Source organism: Abrus precatorius, unplaced genomic scaffold (genome assembly GCF_003935025.1).
Source record: "Abrus precatorius isolate BTA unplaced genomic scaffold, Abrus_2018 Scaffold10, whole genome shotgun sequence".
Taxonomy (NCBI): Eukaryota; Viridiplantae; Streptophyta; class Magnoliopsida; order Fabales; family Fabaceae; genus Abrus; species Abrus precatorius.
In genome coordinates, this window is record NW_020874292.1 from 7,125,756 (window position 1) to 7,145,383 (window position 19,628).

Below are 19,628 nucleotides of genomic sequence, written 5' to 3' on the forward strand. Positions count from 1 at the left end.
TAAATTCTTTTTATATAAAAAATATTAACTTTATTAAAAAATTATTGTTCATTTTCTTCTTCCATAACTGATCAAAATACAATATATTTCAATAAATTTTTCAATAAATTCTTGTTTACGTCCTTACAATCTCATAACCCAATCATCCTTTACAACTTATCTATCAAAATTAAATCTTAAAGACAAAAAAGGAAAAACATTTTATAAAAAATTCAAAAAATTGCCAACAATTTGGGGATGTTGCAAGATGGAATAACTTAACAATCTTTGATAATTTTTTGGGTACTATTTTTTTCAACCAAAAATTTCCACTTTTATATAAACTAAGATGTCTTTAAATAATTGTCTTATTTATCATTTTAATCACTATCAATCCATTGAATTGAAGGAGTTTGCAATTTTTGTAAATTTAGAGAATATGCTTAATTGAGTTTGTAGAAAGGCATGTTATTAAACAATGAGAAAGTACTTCATTAGCTTCCTACCTTTGTAGAGTTTGAAGAAGACCCATCTTGAAGGTCAATTTGCATGTGTATTTGAACATGTGATGATTTTGTTGAATGAATACATTCATCATTTGATTCCATTTCGCATTGAAAGGAATCATGCGAAGGTCAACGAATGCTACCTTAAATCAAATTTCATTTCATGTGTCAATTCATGAATAAGAAATTTATTTGGAATCCATTCCCGTTAAGTACACAGAGATGAGCATCAAAAGTAGCATAATATAAAAGAAATGAGAATACATTCCACTTCACATGATGGGATAAAATATGGTAAGTCTAAGAAATCAAAGTTCGGAGTCGTGCTAGGAATTCATATTCATCACTGCTTGAATTTGTAACAATTTCTGGCCCCAAACATAGACAACTTCTCTCACCAATTATTGCATAATCTTTCTTTATATTCATATTTTCAATTTGGGTTCTTATCTTGATAATGAATAAATTTCATATGCAATTTTCTTCTTATATAATTATGTCTCTTCAATTCATTCTATATATATGTATATGAAATAAATATATTTTTTATTTTTAATTAATTATTTAAATTTCACCAATCAATACCAAATATACATATATTTATAAATAATATTAAAATTATTTTTATCAATTGAATTAAATTTTTTATTGTAGAAAGAATTTTTTTATCAAATATATTCTTAATTTGTATTTTAATATTTACTTATTTTAAATTATTTACAATACTAACAACACACTTTTTAATACATCATCTTTAATACATTTTTTATTATCAATTAAAATTTATTAAAAAATATAAGAATATGAAAGAGAAATATCAATCTAAAAATAAAAAGAAATAAGATTAACGTAATTTTTATAGTTTTTAAAAAACTTTATTTAATAATAAAGAATGTGTTAAAAAATGTATTAAAAATTTTCTTTAGTAATTTTAGTCCCTCCTCCTTTGTTGTTAAGAAGAAGACACTATAATAGCAAACGAAAGAAGAAGACACTATGATAACTACCAATAGTTTGGTGTCTGTTATTTCTTTTCTTCTTTTTTGGAATATTTATGTTTCAATTATTATTTTTTATAATTTGAAAATTAGTTTAGTTTTAGTATTTGGTGTTTAGTCGTTATTAATTAATACTGACTAGTGGACAATAACTAACGTAAAAAAATGTGAATTAGTTCTAAAGAAATGAAAATTGCTACTGCGTTCCCGAATGATATTGAACGACTAAATTTTTTGTACATTTATTAGGTTAAATAATAAATTATCAGTTCATGAAAATATCAATGATGTTATTCTAGTCACAGTAAAAAACTTCTGGTTTAATTATTAATTTTTTAAGTTTAATCCTTAATTGTTAAATTATACGGTGTAGGCACGAAAATCCATAAATTTTGAAACTATAAAGTCTACAATAAAGAATAGCTTTATTAAACTAAAATAAAAGTATAATATATTTTGAGAGACTAAAATTATATTTAAATTTAAAAGATAATATAATAATATATAAATAACTATGTCTAATTTTTTTATCATATTAATATTCATACCAAATACCTTTTCCTCTATATGCCATCCCTTAATGAATAAATTTGTAAAATAAAAATATCTCTAAAACTGAAAATAAAGTTCCCAAATTTTAATATTTGATGCAATAAACATAACAACAAAAATAATAGAAGGATATATAACAAAAAATAATAATAATAGGATATTCCATAATGTGGATTGAAAAATATCGGAAGAACCGAGAAGAGTCTCAGCCCAAAAAAATGATGACATGGCAATTTGTAGAGACGAGAGGGAAATTATCTTTGTTCCTTTTAATTTTTAACTAGTAGAGTATCCACGGTGTCTGCACGAATTACAATTAAATAGCCGTAAATACAGTGTTTTCTAAATTATTTATAACTTTAAGATTAAGTTACATTACTTAATTAGAAAATATTAGTATTAATTTTAACATCGCATCGTTTTAAGAAAATTGAGAGTTTAACATATATTGCACGGCTTGTATTATATTAATATTTTAATTAAAGTTAAGTAGAAAATAAAAAGTATTTAATACTTTAGAAATTATAAAAGAAGTGTTTGTTTATAATTACTTTAAGCAAAAAATAAGAAATATAAGTAGTTGTTTTAAAAAATTAATTAAAATATCCACTAGTTTGGACCTTTTTATACTATTTTATTTTTAGTTATTATATTTGCTGAGTCTCGTTTTCTTACTCACCACGTAAAATAGGGGCTCCATGCTGCATGTTTGATGCCACGTGTCATAAATTCATTTGCTTGACAACATGTCCTTTTTACCCCCTTATACAATGCTTCCGATAAAACATCCAAAAAGTCTCATTCTCATTTTACCCCTCACCTTCGTTTTCTGGCTCAACCCTCCAACGCGTTGCACGAATAAGTAGACACTGTGGCATCATCGTAGTTTCACGAAAATGCGAGGGTAAAACATCTTACGCGGTATATACGAGGAATTTAAACGCGGTTTCAATCCATAAAAAATTGCGGGCAAAGAAAGAAGAGTCACTACACTGTCAGTGAAACTCTCTCTCTTCATGCGTGCTTGCTCGTGTTCCTCATTAAAAAAAAAGCGAGAAAAAGCTATGGGCCATCACCCCCTCAAATTCTCTGAATTATTCCCTTGATTCTCAATTTCTGCTTCGGTTTTCTTTTTCCTATTTAATTGATTAAGGGTCCTTTCAAAGCTTCTCCTTTTTTATTTTTTTTTATTTTGATCTTGGTTGATCGGACATGGGTTCGGTTGAGTGTTATCGGGCGCGTGAGGATGAGATGGCGGTGGTGTCTCTGAATTCACTGCCTTTGGGGTTCCGATTCCGACCAACGGACGAGGAACTCATCGATTACTACCTGCGACAGAAGATCAACGGTAATGGTGACGAGGTTTGGGTTATCCGAGAAATTGATGTCTGCAAATGGGAACCATGGGATATGCCTGGTAATTTTTTTATCTCTTCAACTTTTTGCTATCAGAAATAATCTCTTGTTGATTTGGTAAAGTTGAAAAATTCTGAGTTTTATATGCGTGTATTATACTGCACTGTAAGAATTAGTTAGCAGTGGGTATGCTATTTCGTTTTGGTAATTATTCGATTTTCTTTTTAATTTTGGATGTTGGGTTTGTGTTGTAGATTTGTCGGTGGTACGGAACAAGGATCCAGAGTGGTTTTTCTTCTGTCCACAGGACAAAAAGTATCCAAATGGGCATCGATTGAACCGAGCAACGAATCATGGGTATTGGAAGGCAACGGGGAAGGATCGTAAGATAAAATCTGGGTCTAGCTTGATTGGAATGAAGAAGACTTTGGTCTTTTATACTGGTCGTGCACCCCGAGGGAAGAGAACCAATTGGGTTATGCACGAGTATCGTCCCACCTTGAAGGAGCTTGATGGTACCAACCCTGGACAGGTTCACTCTCTTCTCTGCTTTTTACTGCTTCTATTTATTATTATGTTTTTTCTTTTTTCTATTTGATGATTCAAGCTTATTCTTCTTCTTATTTGGTTCATAAAATGGTCAGTTTACAGCTACTTTTGCCTTAAACTGACTCAAATGGCTGCTTGATTGCATTTTGGTTTTGTTTTTTTTTTTTTGTTTTTTATTCATTTTTGGCTTAACAGTTGCTCTATCCCTGCTTTTATAACTTGCTCAAGTTGAAAATTCTTGGTTTTATAATTGATACACCTAAGGTCTTATGTTTATTTGACGTTCTGGTTTGCTGAGTTTGAATCAATTTACAACTAGATAAGGAATTATATGAAGTGATGATAACTTTTGATTTGATTTGATTTATTTGCTTTTTATTTTTTACCAGAATGCATATGTCCTTTGTCGCTTATTTAAGAAACAAGATGAGAGCCTTGAGATTTCAAACTGCGATGAAGTGGAGCAGACTGATTCAACTCCTATGGCTGCCAATTACTCTCCAGAAGAAATACAATCTGATGTGGCTCTTGTTGCAGTATCCCCGTCACAGGTTACAGAATATGATAAGCCTCTGGCAATTATCCCCGCAAACTCTGAGGAAGCAATATCCAACATCATAACCCCGGTTGATTGCCAAAGTGACGGATATGATGCTTATGATAGAAAAAATCAAATTGTAGGACCAGTTGCAGAGGTTAGTCAACTCTATTTGGACATAGTTCTCCAAGGACAAAACATCCCATATCTCAAAATCATGATGGAGAATTTAGGCTGTTTGTAGGATCATTAAAAATGACTTCAATCTTTACTAGTAAGAGTGAATTTAATCTCTATTTGCCAAAAAGAAATGGGGGGATTAGCATTTATTGAACTCAAATCAATTTTAGTTATGTATAGATTAATGAATTTGTTTCTTTCATTGTTTTCATTCACCCTGATTTGATTTTACATACATTGGAAATATTGACTTAGTACCTATATTAATGCTTCCTACAGGATGTTCAGCCATTGAACTTTGACATATATTATGACCCAAACAACCAGCTATTGGATGACAAATTATTCTCCCCTGTACTTGTGCATATTCCACCAGAAATTCATTATCAAGCGAACAACGAATCAGAAGGTCGATGTGGGCTTCAATATGGTACAAATGAGACAAATATTTCAGAATTTTTGAATTCAGTTGTTAACTGGGATCAACTCCCCTTTGAGGAACCCGGTTGTCAACAGCAGAACTACCCCTTGTTCAATGTTAAGGACAATATATTAGGCAGTGACTTAGATGCTGAACTTGCCAATATGACAGTGAGTAACAGCTCTAACGCTATTTATCTTTTGGTCATTCTAGGTAGCTTGTGCCTCAATAGTAAAATGTTGTAGTTTCCCAACTCCTGCTGTCAGCTCTAACAATCTAATATCGTTTTCTTGTGTCTCCGTTATAATGTTGTCTTACTGTATGCTGCAGTGTATGCAAGCTGTGTATCCTGAGGAGGCAATTGACAGAAGGATTCCTTTGGTGACAACAGCAGAATTTTGCAGCAACACTGGCATCACCACTGAACATAGTGGTGATGAGCAGAAGAGCAGTGTTGGGTTATTTCTAAACAATTCTCAGATGGTTTTTCCATCTGATGTTAGTATGGCCCAAGTATACAATGTAGTCGATGATTATGAGCAACCAAGAAACTATAATACAGTTGCTAGTGGGAATAGTGGAATCATAAGGAGGAGTCGACAGGGACGAAATGAACTGCTAGGCACAAACACAGTCCAAGGTACTGCACAAAGGAGAATTCGTTTGTTAAAGGATATGCAAGACTCAAATAGGATGGTGAGGAATAAGAGTTGTGCACAAGAAGAACTTAATTCAACACCAACTATTGCAGTGGTAAGAAGTTTGTTTATATAGCTTGTGTCTGGGAGACTGTCTTTGCATTGGAAATGAAATTTTTTACTCTATTGTAGGAGGAGAAAGCTGCAGAAAGTCATGCTTCTGATGAAAGTGCTGCTCTTACTAATGATGTGAATGAACTGAAGAACACATTTGAATCAATTGGCAATAGAAAGATTTCAAGACAAGTTACAAAAGTATGCTCTAACTTGGGGCTAGAAGACCTTTTATTGCTCAGAAGGGTGCCTTACATTTCAAAGGCTTCCTCCAATCACAGCATGTGGTCTTCTGTTTTTGTAGTTTGTGCTTTTGTAATGGTCTTCTTAGTGGTCTTTACTGACATGTGGGGATATATTAAATGTTGAACTGCTAAATCATTCCTTAAATTTGCCTCCATTTCTTTTTTGGGCCAGTGGAGGGAGGCTTGTAGGGTTTACTTAGATTTGTTGATAACTTGATATATATGTACGTATGTGCATATGTAGCCGGTGTATTATATGTATGCTCACCTGGTTGCTCGTCTCTGTAGACTATGTTGCTGTACATTAGATATACAGTTTCTTCAATCTTTTTTAGCTTCAGGAAAGCCTTAAACTCAATAAATGGGATGGACCATGCGTACTTTTTAACATGCTGCTTTTATGTTGACACTGCTAATTTTTAAATTAGTTTTATACTCTACATTTTCTTTCTGTTATAAGATGGATTAGAACGAGCTTATCTTAGACTTCACTTGATCTTTAAATTAGATATAACCATTTATTTATATTTCAATCCAATATAATAATGTCGATAATAAATAAAATGAGATTAAGAGTGTGTTTGGTAAAGTATTTTAGCTCATGGATGATTTATTTTATTAGTTAAAACTTGTTTAATAAAAACAACATTTTTTAGTAAAGTAGCTAAAATAGGTAGTTGTTAACAATTTTTTAAAGCTATTCATGCTTGCGTTTTTTATTTTTAACTACTAGCTAAAAGTAATTTTAAAAATAAATAAATGTAAAATTTGTTAATTTTAAAAAAATAATTTATTAATTTCTTGAGAGTGATTTAACCATGTCATTAAATTTTATTTTTTATAATAGAATATTTATAAATTATAGTTAAATTAAAAACTTATCATCCTATTTCAAAGATAATAAATAATTTTAAATATATTAAAATATAAAATTTTAAAAATATATAATTACTTTTATTAAAATTTTTGGTCTATTTAGTGACGATACTTTAATTTTACTGTTTGTTTATGATACTTTTATTTGTTATTTAGATTTATCAGTTTAGTTCAATAATTAATTTTACTAAATACTTTCAATTCAATCAATTCAATTTTTTATTATCTTTCAACTAATTTATTTTCTAATTTTGTCAAACAAACCTTAAATTAATTCAACTTGTTGATAAAATGTATAAATATTAATATTATATATAATTAAATTATAAAGGTAAAAAATATAAAATTAAAATTAAGATATAGTTTATAATATTATTTTAAATCAAATGATACTAAAATAAGTATAAATTGGTACATAAAATATTATATATTAAATTAAAAATCTTATTGTTATTATTATTATATAATTGTAAAAAAAATAAATTTTAAAGAATATTATACATTGTGTTAGGTTAGAATGATCTCAAATTATAATCCAAATTTATTTGTAAAATATATTATATTAAATTCTAAACTTTGAGTATCAATTAATTTTTATTCAAGATAAATTAGTGAGACATGACAAGTTATAAATATCTCTACTTGTGATATATAATCAACAAACATAAGAAATTACTAAAGATTTATAGAATCGTAAGTAATAGTGTAGTCTAGAGTGGGTGTATGGGCTAGTCCATGGTGTGGTAAGCTATGATATAAATATACTTTTTCTTTTTTTAGTAAGTTAATCTAGGTTGTGCTCAAATTAAAAAATATATAAATAAAAATTTTATTAAAAATATTATTAATACACTTTATTGGAGAAGGCTAATATAAATTAGTAAAATAAGAGATTCATGAATAAGTGACTATTTTTAAACTATTAAATATATTTTAAAATTTATAAATAGTTCTTTTACTTGTAACTTAATAACATAAGTTTTTATATATATATATATATATATATTTATTATTTAATTCTTCATAAAAATTTATAAAATTTGTCTTTGAACCTTCAAAACTTATTGTCTTTTAGTTTTAAAACTTTTGTTTTCTTTTTCCTTCTACACCTTTGTGTACTTTGGATCTTCCAACTTTATTTTAAGAAGGTAAGCATTTAAATATAGTTTGAATACATGATAAAAAAATAACTTTTGAATCAATAGAATATTGAATGTTATTTTATATCTTTAGAATCTTCTACAAACTCTATTATGAAGTTAATAATTTTTAGAATTAAAACTTTCATATATATTCTCATTGTCTCAATTTATCATAAAAATGAGATTTTATATTGATATATTATTTAATATCCTTTAAAATATTTTTCATGTCCTTCCGACACAATAGTTACTTTTGCATCGCACAAATTTCACTACACTAGCTTAAGCAAAAATTATAGAAAAAAATAACTCATTAGAATTAACTCGCTTAAGCAATACATAAACTATTTAAACCGTAAAATATAGTACAATAATAATTTAAAGGATAAATATTAGCGTAAACAAATAAAAAAGTTAGGAAAACCTTACATTATAACTAATATAACTTAAGTCAAATTACTACAACTTAAGCGAAATAGCACGGAGTGCATTAAATATAAAATATATTTTTCAATTTTCACTGTGTTAAGTTATATTATATTTTGATTTGATAATTGAATAGATGTATTAATAAAATTGATTGTTTCATTCAATTCTCTTAAGTAGCTTGGAAAACAAAATTAAATTAGGTTTATCTTTAGAAGGACAAACAATAGGTTAATTATTGCCACAAACTTAAATATGTAATTAGTTTATATAAATATAATACATTTTGAAACACTCTTATGTCATTATCGCATCATTTAAAATTTTAAATATTTTATACTTAATTATTATTATTATTTTTTGCTAATCATGGGGACTAGAAGTCCAAACAACAAAATAAACTTAAGAGTGGACTTAGGGGTCCAAATCCCACACCAATATAAGCAAAAGAAAGAGAGCAAATTATAAGGAATTTCAACAAAACTAGTTACAGGAGAAAGGAATTGAAGGCCAATACTAATGAACTTGTCAACATAATAGTTAACTTTTCTAAAAACGTGTCCCAACCTAATAGACTTAACATGTTTAATGTTGTCCCAAATTTTACATATAACATGAAATGGGGATAAGAAACTTAATTATGTATTTAGTCTTTATAACATGTGTTATTATAAGTCTTTATAAATTTATTTTTATTAATATTTAGTCAAGAAGTTATCATTTAATTATCAATTTCTCTTAACTATTTTAATTATGTTAAAAAAATTATTTTAAATATTTAAGAGATTAAGATTTTCTATTTACAATATTTATTAATAATTAAATTTTAAATATTTAAACTTATTATAATAAGTCATTTTACTTTATTATAATTTTTAATAAAAAATATTTTTATTTTTTAATTAAAAATCGTACGATACTGCTTAACAAGATACTAAAAAAAAAATATAAGAAAAAAGAAAAATAAGCGTGATAATACTTAAAAAGTAGTTATTAAATTATTTAAATAAAAATTACTATAAAATAAAGTCCATAGATTGAACCTCACGTTACTAGTTTAATAAATTATATTGCCGGATAAGAATCCATGATCGGTCTTGGTGGGTCAACTAGAGGCTTGGAAGCACAGTGAGAGAGTGTTGAGAGATGAGTGCATATTTGATCCCAGCCATTCATCTACTTGTGTTTCTGTCATGCACTTCCCTTTTAGCTGTGTTTAGCTGTGAGAATGATAAAGTGCATGCGAAAGAGATTCTTGGGGCAGCCCAGAAGGAAAAGGATTGGTTGGTTTCAGTGAGAAGGAAGGTCCATGAACACCCAGAACTGGCTTTTCAAGAACACAACACTAGTACTCTTATATGCTCCGAACTTGACAAACTTGGCATATCTTACACATACCCAGTTGCCAAAACCGGCATTGTTGCCCAAGTTGGCTCTGGTTCTCGCCCCATCATTGCTATTCGGGCTGACATGGATGCACTCCCCATGCAGGTAACCCCTCTTCAGAATTTTCTAATTGTGTTTTTGGTGAGAACCATTTTGCCCTTTAGAAGTTTTTTCTTTCGAATTAATTAAATATTTTATCTTTAAAATTATTTAAATTTAGTTTCTAGTGATTTTTTTTTTGAATTATCAATTTTTTTAATTTTTTATACACGTATTTAGGAATTGAAGTATAAAATAATTTTAAAAGTTTAGATGTAAGAAATTGAGTGTAAACATAATAAAATTTTGAGGACTTTTTAGGATGTGAGATTAAAGTTTGATGAGAAAAAAATTTATTATTTTTTCAAAAATTGTGAGATTTGATGTTTTGATTGATGAGTTTTGAGTAAAAGATAATTTAGTTTGTAAAATGTTTTAGTAGAAAATGACAAATTGAGGGTTTTGAGTAGAATAAATTCAATGGTCTATGCCAAAGAGATTTTAAATAGTCTAAATTGGAACTTAACAAACTCGAGACTAAAATCATACGTTCGAATTAGAGAAACTGAAAATGCAATTGAGCCATTTTGATGTGCTCCTTTAGGAAAGTATTGTTTTTGATGACTATGTATTTGTGTATATATTTTTTATTTGATGTTTGTGGTGATTAGGAGCTTGTTGAGTGGGAACACGAGCAAAATCGACGGCAGAATGCATGCATGTGGACACGATGCTCACACCACAATGCTACTTGGGGCTGCAAAGTTGCTGAATCAGCGGCAAAATAAGCTTCAGGTTCTCAGTTTGCTAATTTAGGTGAATCTTTTTAGTTTTTGGTGTTTGTCTCTTTAAGGTGATTCTTAACAACCTTCCATAAAATTTAATCATTCAAGAGTCAGAACTCAAGTCTTAAACTGATTTTACAACTGACAAATCTTCTAATTTTGAAATGTTGTCCATTAATGATCTGAAAAACCAAAATTTGGCTCCATTTAGCACTCTTAGGTAGCTGCTGGTTTCAATATGAAGGTCCATTGGTTGCAAGAATCTAAAAGTAAACTCTATTTTGTTCATGTTGATAAACATGGGGATGGCGTTAAATAAAAGTTTACCATGATGGAGTTATTTGTAGATTCAAATAAATTATTGTGCCAATTTCTTCTATTAAACAGGGATATATTATAGCTATTTGTTGCTTGAGCTTTTAATTATATAAAAACGGGAGTTACAAGTTAACAGTTTTTATATATAAATGTCTTGCTTATAATCCCGAAAGTGATGTGTTTAATAATATTATTCATGATGCTGAGAATTTTTTGTTATTTTAAAATTTTCCATCATTTCTGGAGAAAATACTGTAGTGATAAGAATTCTATGAAACCATAAAAACAATATGCGCTTCTATTGAGCTTTGAGGTTCAGGCATGGCTGAGAATGTCTGGCTTGTTTGTGTAGGATGATTATGATATAACCAATATTGAACCCTTTCCTCCTTTGGCATATCCAAATTTATCTAATTATTAGGTTCATTTTGAGTGCCAAGTAATTAATTATGTTCTATCAAATGCCAACTGCTGCAACGTCTTTTCAGTGCATTCTACATCTTTTCTTTTTCCTCTTTTGCTTCTTCTCATCACTTTAACGTTTAAATACATCATGGGTAATTGGTTATAGGCGTTGTCTTCTCACCTCTTATCTTTATATTTTCAAACTATTAGGTCAATTACTGCATTCTTGTAAATAAGTTTTATTAGACTTCCCCTTTATACCTTGATTGTCAAACATTAATTGGCCAACACGGTTTTCATTCCTACTGGACCAACCACTATCTTCCAACCAATCACTTGTCCAAAGCATGGTGACAAAGGGATGCAAAAAAGCAATGGTGTTCTTAGGAGGATTTCTCTTTCTAGACTTCTTCCTACTGTAGCTCAAATGTTTGTTGGATTTTCTACATGATTTTTTTTTCTTGTTGTCACATTTTTAGGTGTTTCACATCCAGAAAACAACTGTTCCTCTTATTCCTCATAGAATCCCTTCTTTTCCTGTATAATCCTTCTATTAGATATATGTATAATGTACTGGACTTCGAGCTTCAGGGCCAACTACAGGCAAAATGTGTGATCTAGATATTGGGCGAGTCTATTGCTACTCCAAAATGTCTATTACCACTCTTATTTAATATTTTTTATTTAAAATACTTTTTTAGTTAATTAAATTAATAATAAGAATATTTAAATAAAAAATCTTTGGGGAGTGTAACAGATATATAGGAGTGCCCATAGATACTTCCCTAGATATTGAGTTATCATGGCTCCATCAGATAGCTGCTACCTAATCTTCCAGAAGCTGTTATAGATCACACCAAAGCTGTTAGAAATTTATAGATTCTCTGGCATTGAATTCCCTACTTCAGAACTTTGAAGGAGCATGCCAATCGAAAGTTAAAAAGTTGCTCAACATTGGTACTTCTCTTTGTGCAGGTGATACTTGTGACACTTGTGACTCTTAAGTCTCATCTGGTTCTGAAGTTATAGCTGTACCTCTTAAGCATATGTCTGTTCGGCCTTTAGTACCACCAATCGCTGGATCAGATGACATCCTTCATATCATCAATTCATTGAAAACGTGTGATATTGGAACTGCATTTATATTAAAAATTGTAGATAAAGTAGAATTGCATGATGTTCAAAATGTATTCACTAACAGAACTCCAGCTAGACCCGGCTTGCTAAATGTTTTGCTTTTTGTTGCTTTCAGATGAACTAAGGAAATTAATAATCTATATATTAGCTATTGAATTACCTTTTGCCTGGTATTGAATGTTGAAACACGGGTCAGAACAATGTAAATACATGTTTTATTATGTTTGTGTTTGAGGTTCTGACGCATGCATAAATACTAAAAACCCAAAGTTTTTATTTGAAATGTCCTCCTTTTCTTTGGTATTGAAGGGAACTGTGAGAATTCTTTTTCAACCCGCTGAGGAGGGAGCTAGAGGTGCGGCTCAAATGATAAAAGAAGGAGTTCTTCAAGATGCAGAAGCAATTTTTTCTGTTCATATTAGTACTATGACACCTACTGGAGTCATTGCATCCAGTGCGGGGCCTTTTACAGCTGCTGGATGCATGTTTGAGGCAAAAATTGTAGGAGTAGATGGTCATGCTGCAACACCGCACGAGAATATAGATCCAATTGTGGCTACATCATTTGCAATATTGGCACTACAACTGCTTGTCTCAAGGGAAAGTGATCCTCTTCACAGTCAAGTGTGTGCTACTCTCAATCTTGACTTTCACAAGTAGATTATCCATAGCATTTAATTGCCGCAAATTTAAATGAGACTTTCCAAAACTCTGTTTAAGCCAATTGTTGTGGATTCATCTTCATGCATCCTCTTTTCTTCCCTGACCTTTTTCATTGGCACCTGGTTGTTTGATATAGCTAGAAGTCACCACTGAATTTTTTTCTTTCTCTTCAAATAAAAAAAAAAAAACAGTTTACTCTATCAGGTCTTGGTTTATGCTATTTCATTTCTAAAAGCTTTCCACTATTCTGTTTAGCTATGTCAGAAAAAAGCTATTGAAACTTCCATTGTCAAGTCATGTCACCTAACCATCATATATTGGCCACAGGTGGTATCAGTTACATATGTCAAAGGTGGAACTGCATTAAACGTGATCCCGTCCTATGTAAAATTTGGAGGCACTCTGAGGAGCCAGACAACTGAAGGCATGTATCATTTAAGGCAGCGATTAAAGGAGGTATGCATGATGACCAATATAGACATCATTAATTTTAATCAGAAACTTAAGCAACCTTTTGGGAAGTTCTGGTTCATCTGTGGTTTGCTTTGCATAATCTCTATCATTCAGTAAAATTAAATTTTGGTTTGATCATCAAATCAGTTTCCCTTGTGATCCTTACGAAGTTACTCCTTTTTCCATGTATGCATAGCAAGCATGTATTTCTTTGTTGTAAAGAGAAAATACACAAAGAAACCTGAGAAATAGTCAAAACTCACCAGAGTGGTGCTGATTATTCTGACTTGCTGCTTGTCGCAATGCTCATTTATGGCAGTCCATTTAGTTTTACTTTCTCAATAAAACATTTTCTTCTCCATCCTTAATTCAGCACTAAGGTGAAACCATTAACATTTGTACTTGGTAATCACATTTCCAATATTTTCTGCAGCTATTTTTTCACCTTTGAAGATTCAATTAAGTAGATTGCATGTCAAACTGTCCTTGAATTATGTTTCACACAGTACATAGCTCCTTTATCTTTCTTTGCTTATTTTGCTCCATTGGACTTGTTTTACTGAATAGATTTTAATACTTCTCTATCTGTGGTAATAGAAAGATAAATAACAAACAGGTTATTTTCTATAAATTTTGTATAGCTTATGTTGTTAGGGAATGCATGCAGGTTATTGAAGCACAGGCAGTTGTGCACAGATGTAATTCTTATGTTGATTTCAAAGAAGAGGACTTCACCCCATATCCAGCTGTAGTTAATGACAAAAATTTGCATCTGCATGTGGAAAGAGTTGGTCAACTTTTGCTTGGTCCAGAAAATGTCCATGCAGGCAAAAGGGTGATGCCAGGTGAAGACTTTGCGTTTTATCAAGAAGTGATTCCCGGAATAATGTATTCCATTGGAATCAGAAATGAAAAAGTGGGAGCAATTCACTCCCCACACTCCCCTTTTTTCTTTCTTGATGAGGAAGTTCTTCCATTAGGGGCAGCTCTTCACACTGCTGTTGCTGAGTTATATTTAAATGAGCATAAGCATACTGTTTAGTGAAATTCATTTGATTATTTCTGATGAAAGTTTCTATATTTAAGGAACATGCACATATTTCCTTAAGTGTGTGTTCGGATTAGCTAAAAAAAATAAAAATTATTTCAATACTCGAATATGAGTGTATTTGGATTAGATTGTTTTTGTATAGATTATGTGAAAAGAGTTTTAAAAAGTACTATTAAAAATAACTACAATTTAAACTAAAAACATACTAAGGTAACAATTGCACATTATTTTATATCTTTTTTCTTTTTATAATTTTACCGTAGAAAAAAATAATCATCTTATAAAATTCAGGCATAATATATTATTTTAAAATCACTTCTTATCTAATATATCTAAAGATAAAACTTATTTTATACAATCAATTATCACAATAATTGATTATACATGTAATTAATTATTGAAATAATTAAGTTTTTGGGTTATCCAAATACATTATATCTATAATTTATTATTGTAACAGTTAATTATATAAAATAAGTTTTGTTTTTAGATATGTTAAACGAAAAGTAATTTTAAAGCAATTTATTATATTTAGATTATATAAAATAGTTATTTTTAAGTTGACATTATTATAAAAAAGAATATGAAGTAATGTATAATAGTAATTTTTTGATTTAAAACAATTAATTATTAAAGATAAAATAAGAAAATAAAAAATAACTAAAAGATGAACTGATAGCTTTAGATTATATCTGTTAGGCAACAGTGTCACATCCATAGAAAAGTGATTTTGCAAACGATGTGTCATCACTGTGCCTTGTACAAATTTTAAGGGATGAGGAATTTTGTTCTATAACATATTCACATAACCGAATCTTCAGCACATATAATTTGGTCATTAAATAATTTAAATTCCATTGCTGAATCTAAAATCCACGCTTCTTATCATCTCTTGGTTTCCCTTTTCACATAAACCGTTATCGTAGATCACTAATCTAATTTGATGATTCCTCTTCTTTTCTTCGAAAAGTCAAAATTTGGAAATTTCCAGTTAGAATCAACTGATTTTTAAAACTTGTCTCAATTATCTTTGACTAGATCGTGCATTAATGTGAGATTTATGAATCACATTAAATAAAATAAAAAACACAATGAGATGCTTAGCTTAAACACACACTAAAATACTTAGCTTAAGTTGACAACCAGACTATAGATGCATAGCAGAACCAACAATTATTGGGCATTAATGACAAGCAAGTCAATCTTTCTTGCTTTGAGATACATAAAACAACAACATTTGAAGTTTTGACAGAGACACCTGAACGTTCATTAGTGGTAAATACCAAAAAGTAGTTCGAATTGAAATATCAAATTCAATTCCATTGTTAGTCAGCAGAATAAAATTTACGAATGGGAGAGGTAGCATACTTACTATGTCAGAGTAGTTTGAATTCTAATCAACAAAAGGGAAATTGAATATTGAAGAATTGGTTGCTGAACAAAAACTGATGGCTACATTTCCATGATACACATTGTAATTTCTTTTAATCTTTATTAATAATTTTGCTTACATTTTTAACTAAAAGAGTGGACACGTGGAGATTTCCTATTGGATGGCTGTTTCACAAGCAAATTGTAATTGTGAACAGACATTATATTTAGTACCAAGAGAAGAGATAATTTGATGGAGTATGACGGCATTGCTAATCGAAGCAACCATCAAGAATCAAGATTCCTCAAAAGAAGGGACTACACAGAGATTACGATCTCTTAGACAATTACATTTTACCCATGTTATTATATTTAGTAGTTGGTTCTTTGGATTCAGAAGCACAGTTACTTGTTTGGTTTAAAATTTGATAATTTCATTTTGAATTTTTTTCGATGATTAAAATGTGTGTCTAAATTAATTTTAAGTAAGATTAGTCTTGTTATTTTGATTTAATCATTTATGTTTTAGGGCTCTAATTTTATCTTTCATTTCAGTTTTGTTTTTTTATTTCCTATTAGTTCTCTTATTTTTAAATAATAATCAAATAAATTTTGTTAATTATGTTTAACTACATCAACCAAATACAAAGAGAAAGAAAAAAATAATGAGGATAACAATAAATAAAAATAATTAATATAGTCAAATATTTAATAAAAATAAATTAATACTTGTATAAAAAATTTATGAATAACTTATAGAAATAACTTATAACTTTTATAAATTTATTTTAACAGTATCTATACTTTAATGTAGGTGAGATTTTAGTTTTCATAGTTTTAAATGTTGACATTTAGTCTCTTTAAATTTTTTAAATGTACGATTTTTTTAGTTTAATTCAATAAAAAAATATTTTTTTCAATAATAAAATATTATAATAAATAAATTTTGTTTGAATATACTAGGTGAAAAGTAATTTCAAAATAATTTATATAAATAAATTATACATGATAATTACTTTTCTAAAGGTAAAATTACAAAAAAGATATATACATTTATGTCTAATAGTTAGTTTTGTATTTAAAAAATTAATTATTAAATATAAAATGGGAATATAGAATTAAAAAAAAAGTTAACTTCAATTATAAATTCTAAAATTTTATTTATTTTAAATATTATTTTACATAATTAAAAATAATAATTTGATCCCAAAACACACTAAATTTGGTAGTTAAAGTAATATCAATATGATGAGTTGAAAGACAGAAAAGACTGCTTATATCTACAAGTAATTGAACAAGAAAAAAATATTATGTCAATAATGATAATGGATGGTTATTTTTTTTATTTTGAAATATAATTTTCGCGTATGTATTAAAAAGGTAAATGAGATATGAAAGTAATGATATATAATATTATATAGTGTTAGTTATATTTTTTTTATGGTAAATTACATTAAAATGATTAACAGATTCTCTTAAGATATTAATTATAGAATTATAAGTGAAAAGTTTTTATGAAAAGTATTATTAATATATTTTTATTGTAACTTTGAATAAAAGTTATTTATAAAAAAAATATTAACTTTACATCTTAGAAATAAAGATAGGGATGCTTATTCTCTTCCATTGTAGTGGAAATTGAACTCCAATTCATTTTTACTCAAACAAATTGAGATTCACTTTAACAAAAATGAAACTACATAACAAATTTAAGTAAAATTCTGTAAAATTACTTAAGCAAATCTTAAATTTTTTAAGGTTCATTAAAGTTATACAATGTTCATATCTTCAGCACAAAAGAGTTCTTACTTTTTCTGATGGGATAAAATTGCTTATAATGCAACTAAACTTGGTCCGCTACCTCACCTTCTTCAAGTTGTCCCACTCTTTGTACTTATATGAGCTTTTTACCAAAATCCTTTCATACACTATTTTTATTTTATCTAATCTCACACTTGACACTCTAAGCAATAAACAACAATCTATCAAAATAAAGAAATTGAAGGATCTTTAACAACAGGTTCTTAACTTCATGAGGATGATCATTTTTAATATCAGAATTCATCTATACTTATTATTTAATTTAAGAATAGTCTACTTATTGAGATATGAATGTAAATTCGCTTGCGAATGTCTTTCTTTGTGAAGCACCATTTCATTCATATTAAAACAAGTAGGCTCATGCCGTGGACCAAGTTTAGTTGCATTATAAGCAATTTTATCTCATCAGAGGTAAGAACTCTTTTGTGTTGAGATGCAAACAAAAGCAAATGCAAAATTAAACAGGGACTGCATCTCAACACTCTACAACTCTAATGAACCATAAAAAAATTGAAGATTCACTTAAATAAATTTATAAAATTTTACTTAAATTTACTGTTTACAAATTTACAAAAACAAATTAAACAATTCATTTTTTGTTACAGCAAGAGAAGATCAGAATTGATAAAGATAAACAATTAAAGTAAAAAAAAAAAATTATTTTAAAAAACGTATTTATCACCTCAAGAATATAAATTTATAATAAATATTATATCTTTATATTAAAAAATTATTATTTTTATATGTTTAAACTCAATTTTAAAACTTAAGATTAAAAAATAATTTATTAATAAAAATTTTTGTTAATATTCTTAAAAAAACTCGTTAACTAGTCTTAATACATAAATATAAAAACAAGGCAACACTTCATAATAAAGATACAAAAAAAAAAGGGGTAAAAAATAGCATAAACTTAATGAAGTACTCATTTGTAACTCATTTTTTATTGTTTGGCATTCAATAGGAAGAGTCGCGCCAAATTTACCACATCGGTGGATTAAGAGCAACCATCGATATTTCAGTGTGTCATGATGTGTCATATCCTAGTGTTACTACATATACCTACTAAATTGGGACTCTTCTTTTAGCATTGTTCCAAAAAATTGAAGTAATCAAATGAATTTTTTTTTTCTTAAAATAAGCTGTTGAAAACAACCCAGTTTAGGGAGGATTAAATTCAGGTTTTCCCTTCGAAAGGGTGTTGTTTGGTTTTGATCTGATTGAAGAAGAATTTTACTAGACCAATACACACCCCACTGGTTAGCATAGTTTGGCAAGGTAATGTTATATGGAGACCTTACCCCATCACGTTTTGGTATGCTGGATTTTGTCAATATATCCAACAGTGGAAGAGGGAATTGATCGATTATAAAACCAAAAAGAGGGCTTTTACATCCCAATGTGCAATAGGAAATGAAGATACATAGAAGGATTATGTTTTATCATTGAAAATAGAAAGGTTACAAACAGGCCATGTGGGACTAAGTTTCTTGTATTAATTTACACACGCAAGATGTAAGCGATTTCTCGTATCCCCACGTTTCGTTCATCCCAATTATATGTCATGAAAATCAGAAATACGTTGCTTAAGCACTAATGCAGAAGAGCATGCTTATTGGCTTATTGCTTAATTGGTTAAAACTCATTTTAAGAAATCACAATATATCTGTGATCACATT

General features: G+C 28.8%; 2 protein-coding genes across 3 annotated transcripts; both read left to right on the forward strand.

Annotated features, from left to right (window-relative positions):
* The first annotated feature begins 2,989 nt into the window (after window positions 1-2,989).
* LOC113871925 (NAC domain-containing protein 91-like) lies at window positions 2,990-6,529 on the forward strand. Of its 2 annotated transcripts, none has more exons than XM_027509020.1 (6): window positions 2,990-3,452; window positions 3,646-3,923; window positions 4,330-4,635; window positions 4,938-5,249; window positions 5,410-5,832; window positions 5,910-6,529. In XM_027509020.1, exons 1-6 carry the CDS (start codon window positions 3,248-3,250, stop codon window positions 6,198-6,200), a joined length of 1,815 nt encoding a protein of 604 aa, XP_027364821.1. In that variant the 5' UTR covers window positions 2,990-3,247; the 3' UTR covers window positions 6,201-6,529. The 2 variants fall into 2 exon arrangements, with proteins under 2 accessions (XP_027364821.1, XP_027364827.1); XM_027509026.1 differs by lacking the exon at window positions 5,910-6,529 and having other exon boundaries at window positions 3,034-3,452; window positions 5,410-5,577; window positions 5,670-5,827.
* A 3,083-nt stretch (window positions 6,530-9,612) lies between these two features.
* Window positions 9,613-14,853, forward strand: LOC113870995 (IAA-amino acid hydrolase ILR1-like 5). Its single transcript, XM_027507637.1, is given in 6 exon segments — window positions 9,613-10,011; window positions 10,617-10,636; window positions 10,638-10,740; window positions 12,900-13,214; window positions 13,581-13,709; window positions 14,374-14,853. Coding segments are annotated over 6 exon segments (1,287 nt in total). The 5' UTR covers window positions 9,613-9,666; the 3' UTR covers window positions 14,749-14,853.
* Window positions 14,854-19,628: the final 4,775 nt, after the last annotated feature.

Coding starts and splice junctions, on each gene's coding strand:
- LOC113871925 (XM_027509020.1), top strand. CDS start 3,248: ATGGGTTCGGTTGAGTGTTATCGGGCGCGTGAGGATGAGATGGCGGTG. Junction 4,636..4,937: donor TTGTAGGACCAGTTGCAGAG/GTTAGTCAACTC, acceptor TGCTTCCTACAG/GATGTTCAGCCATTGAACTT. Junction 5,833..5,909: donor CAACACCAACTATTGCAGTG/GTAAGAAGTTTG, acceptor ACTCTATTGTAG/GAGGAGAAAGCTGCAGAAAG.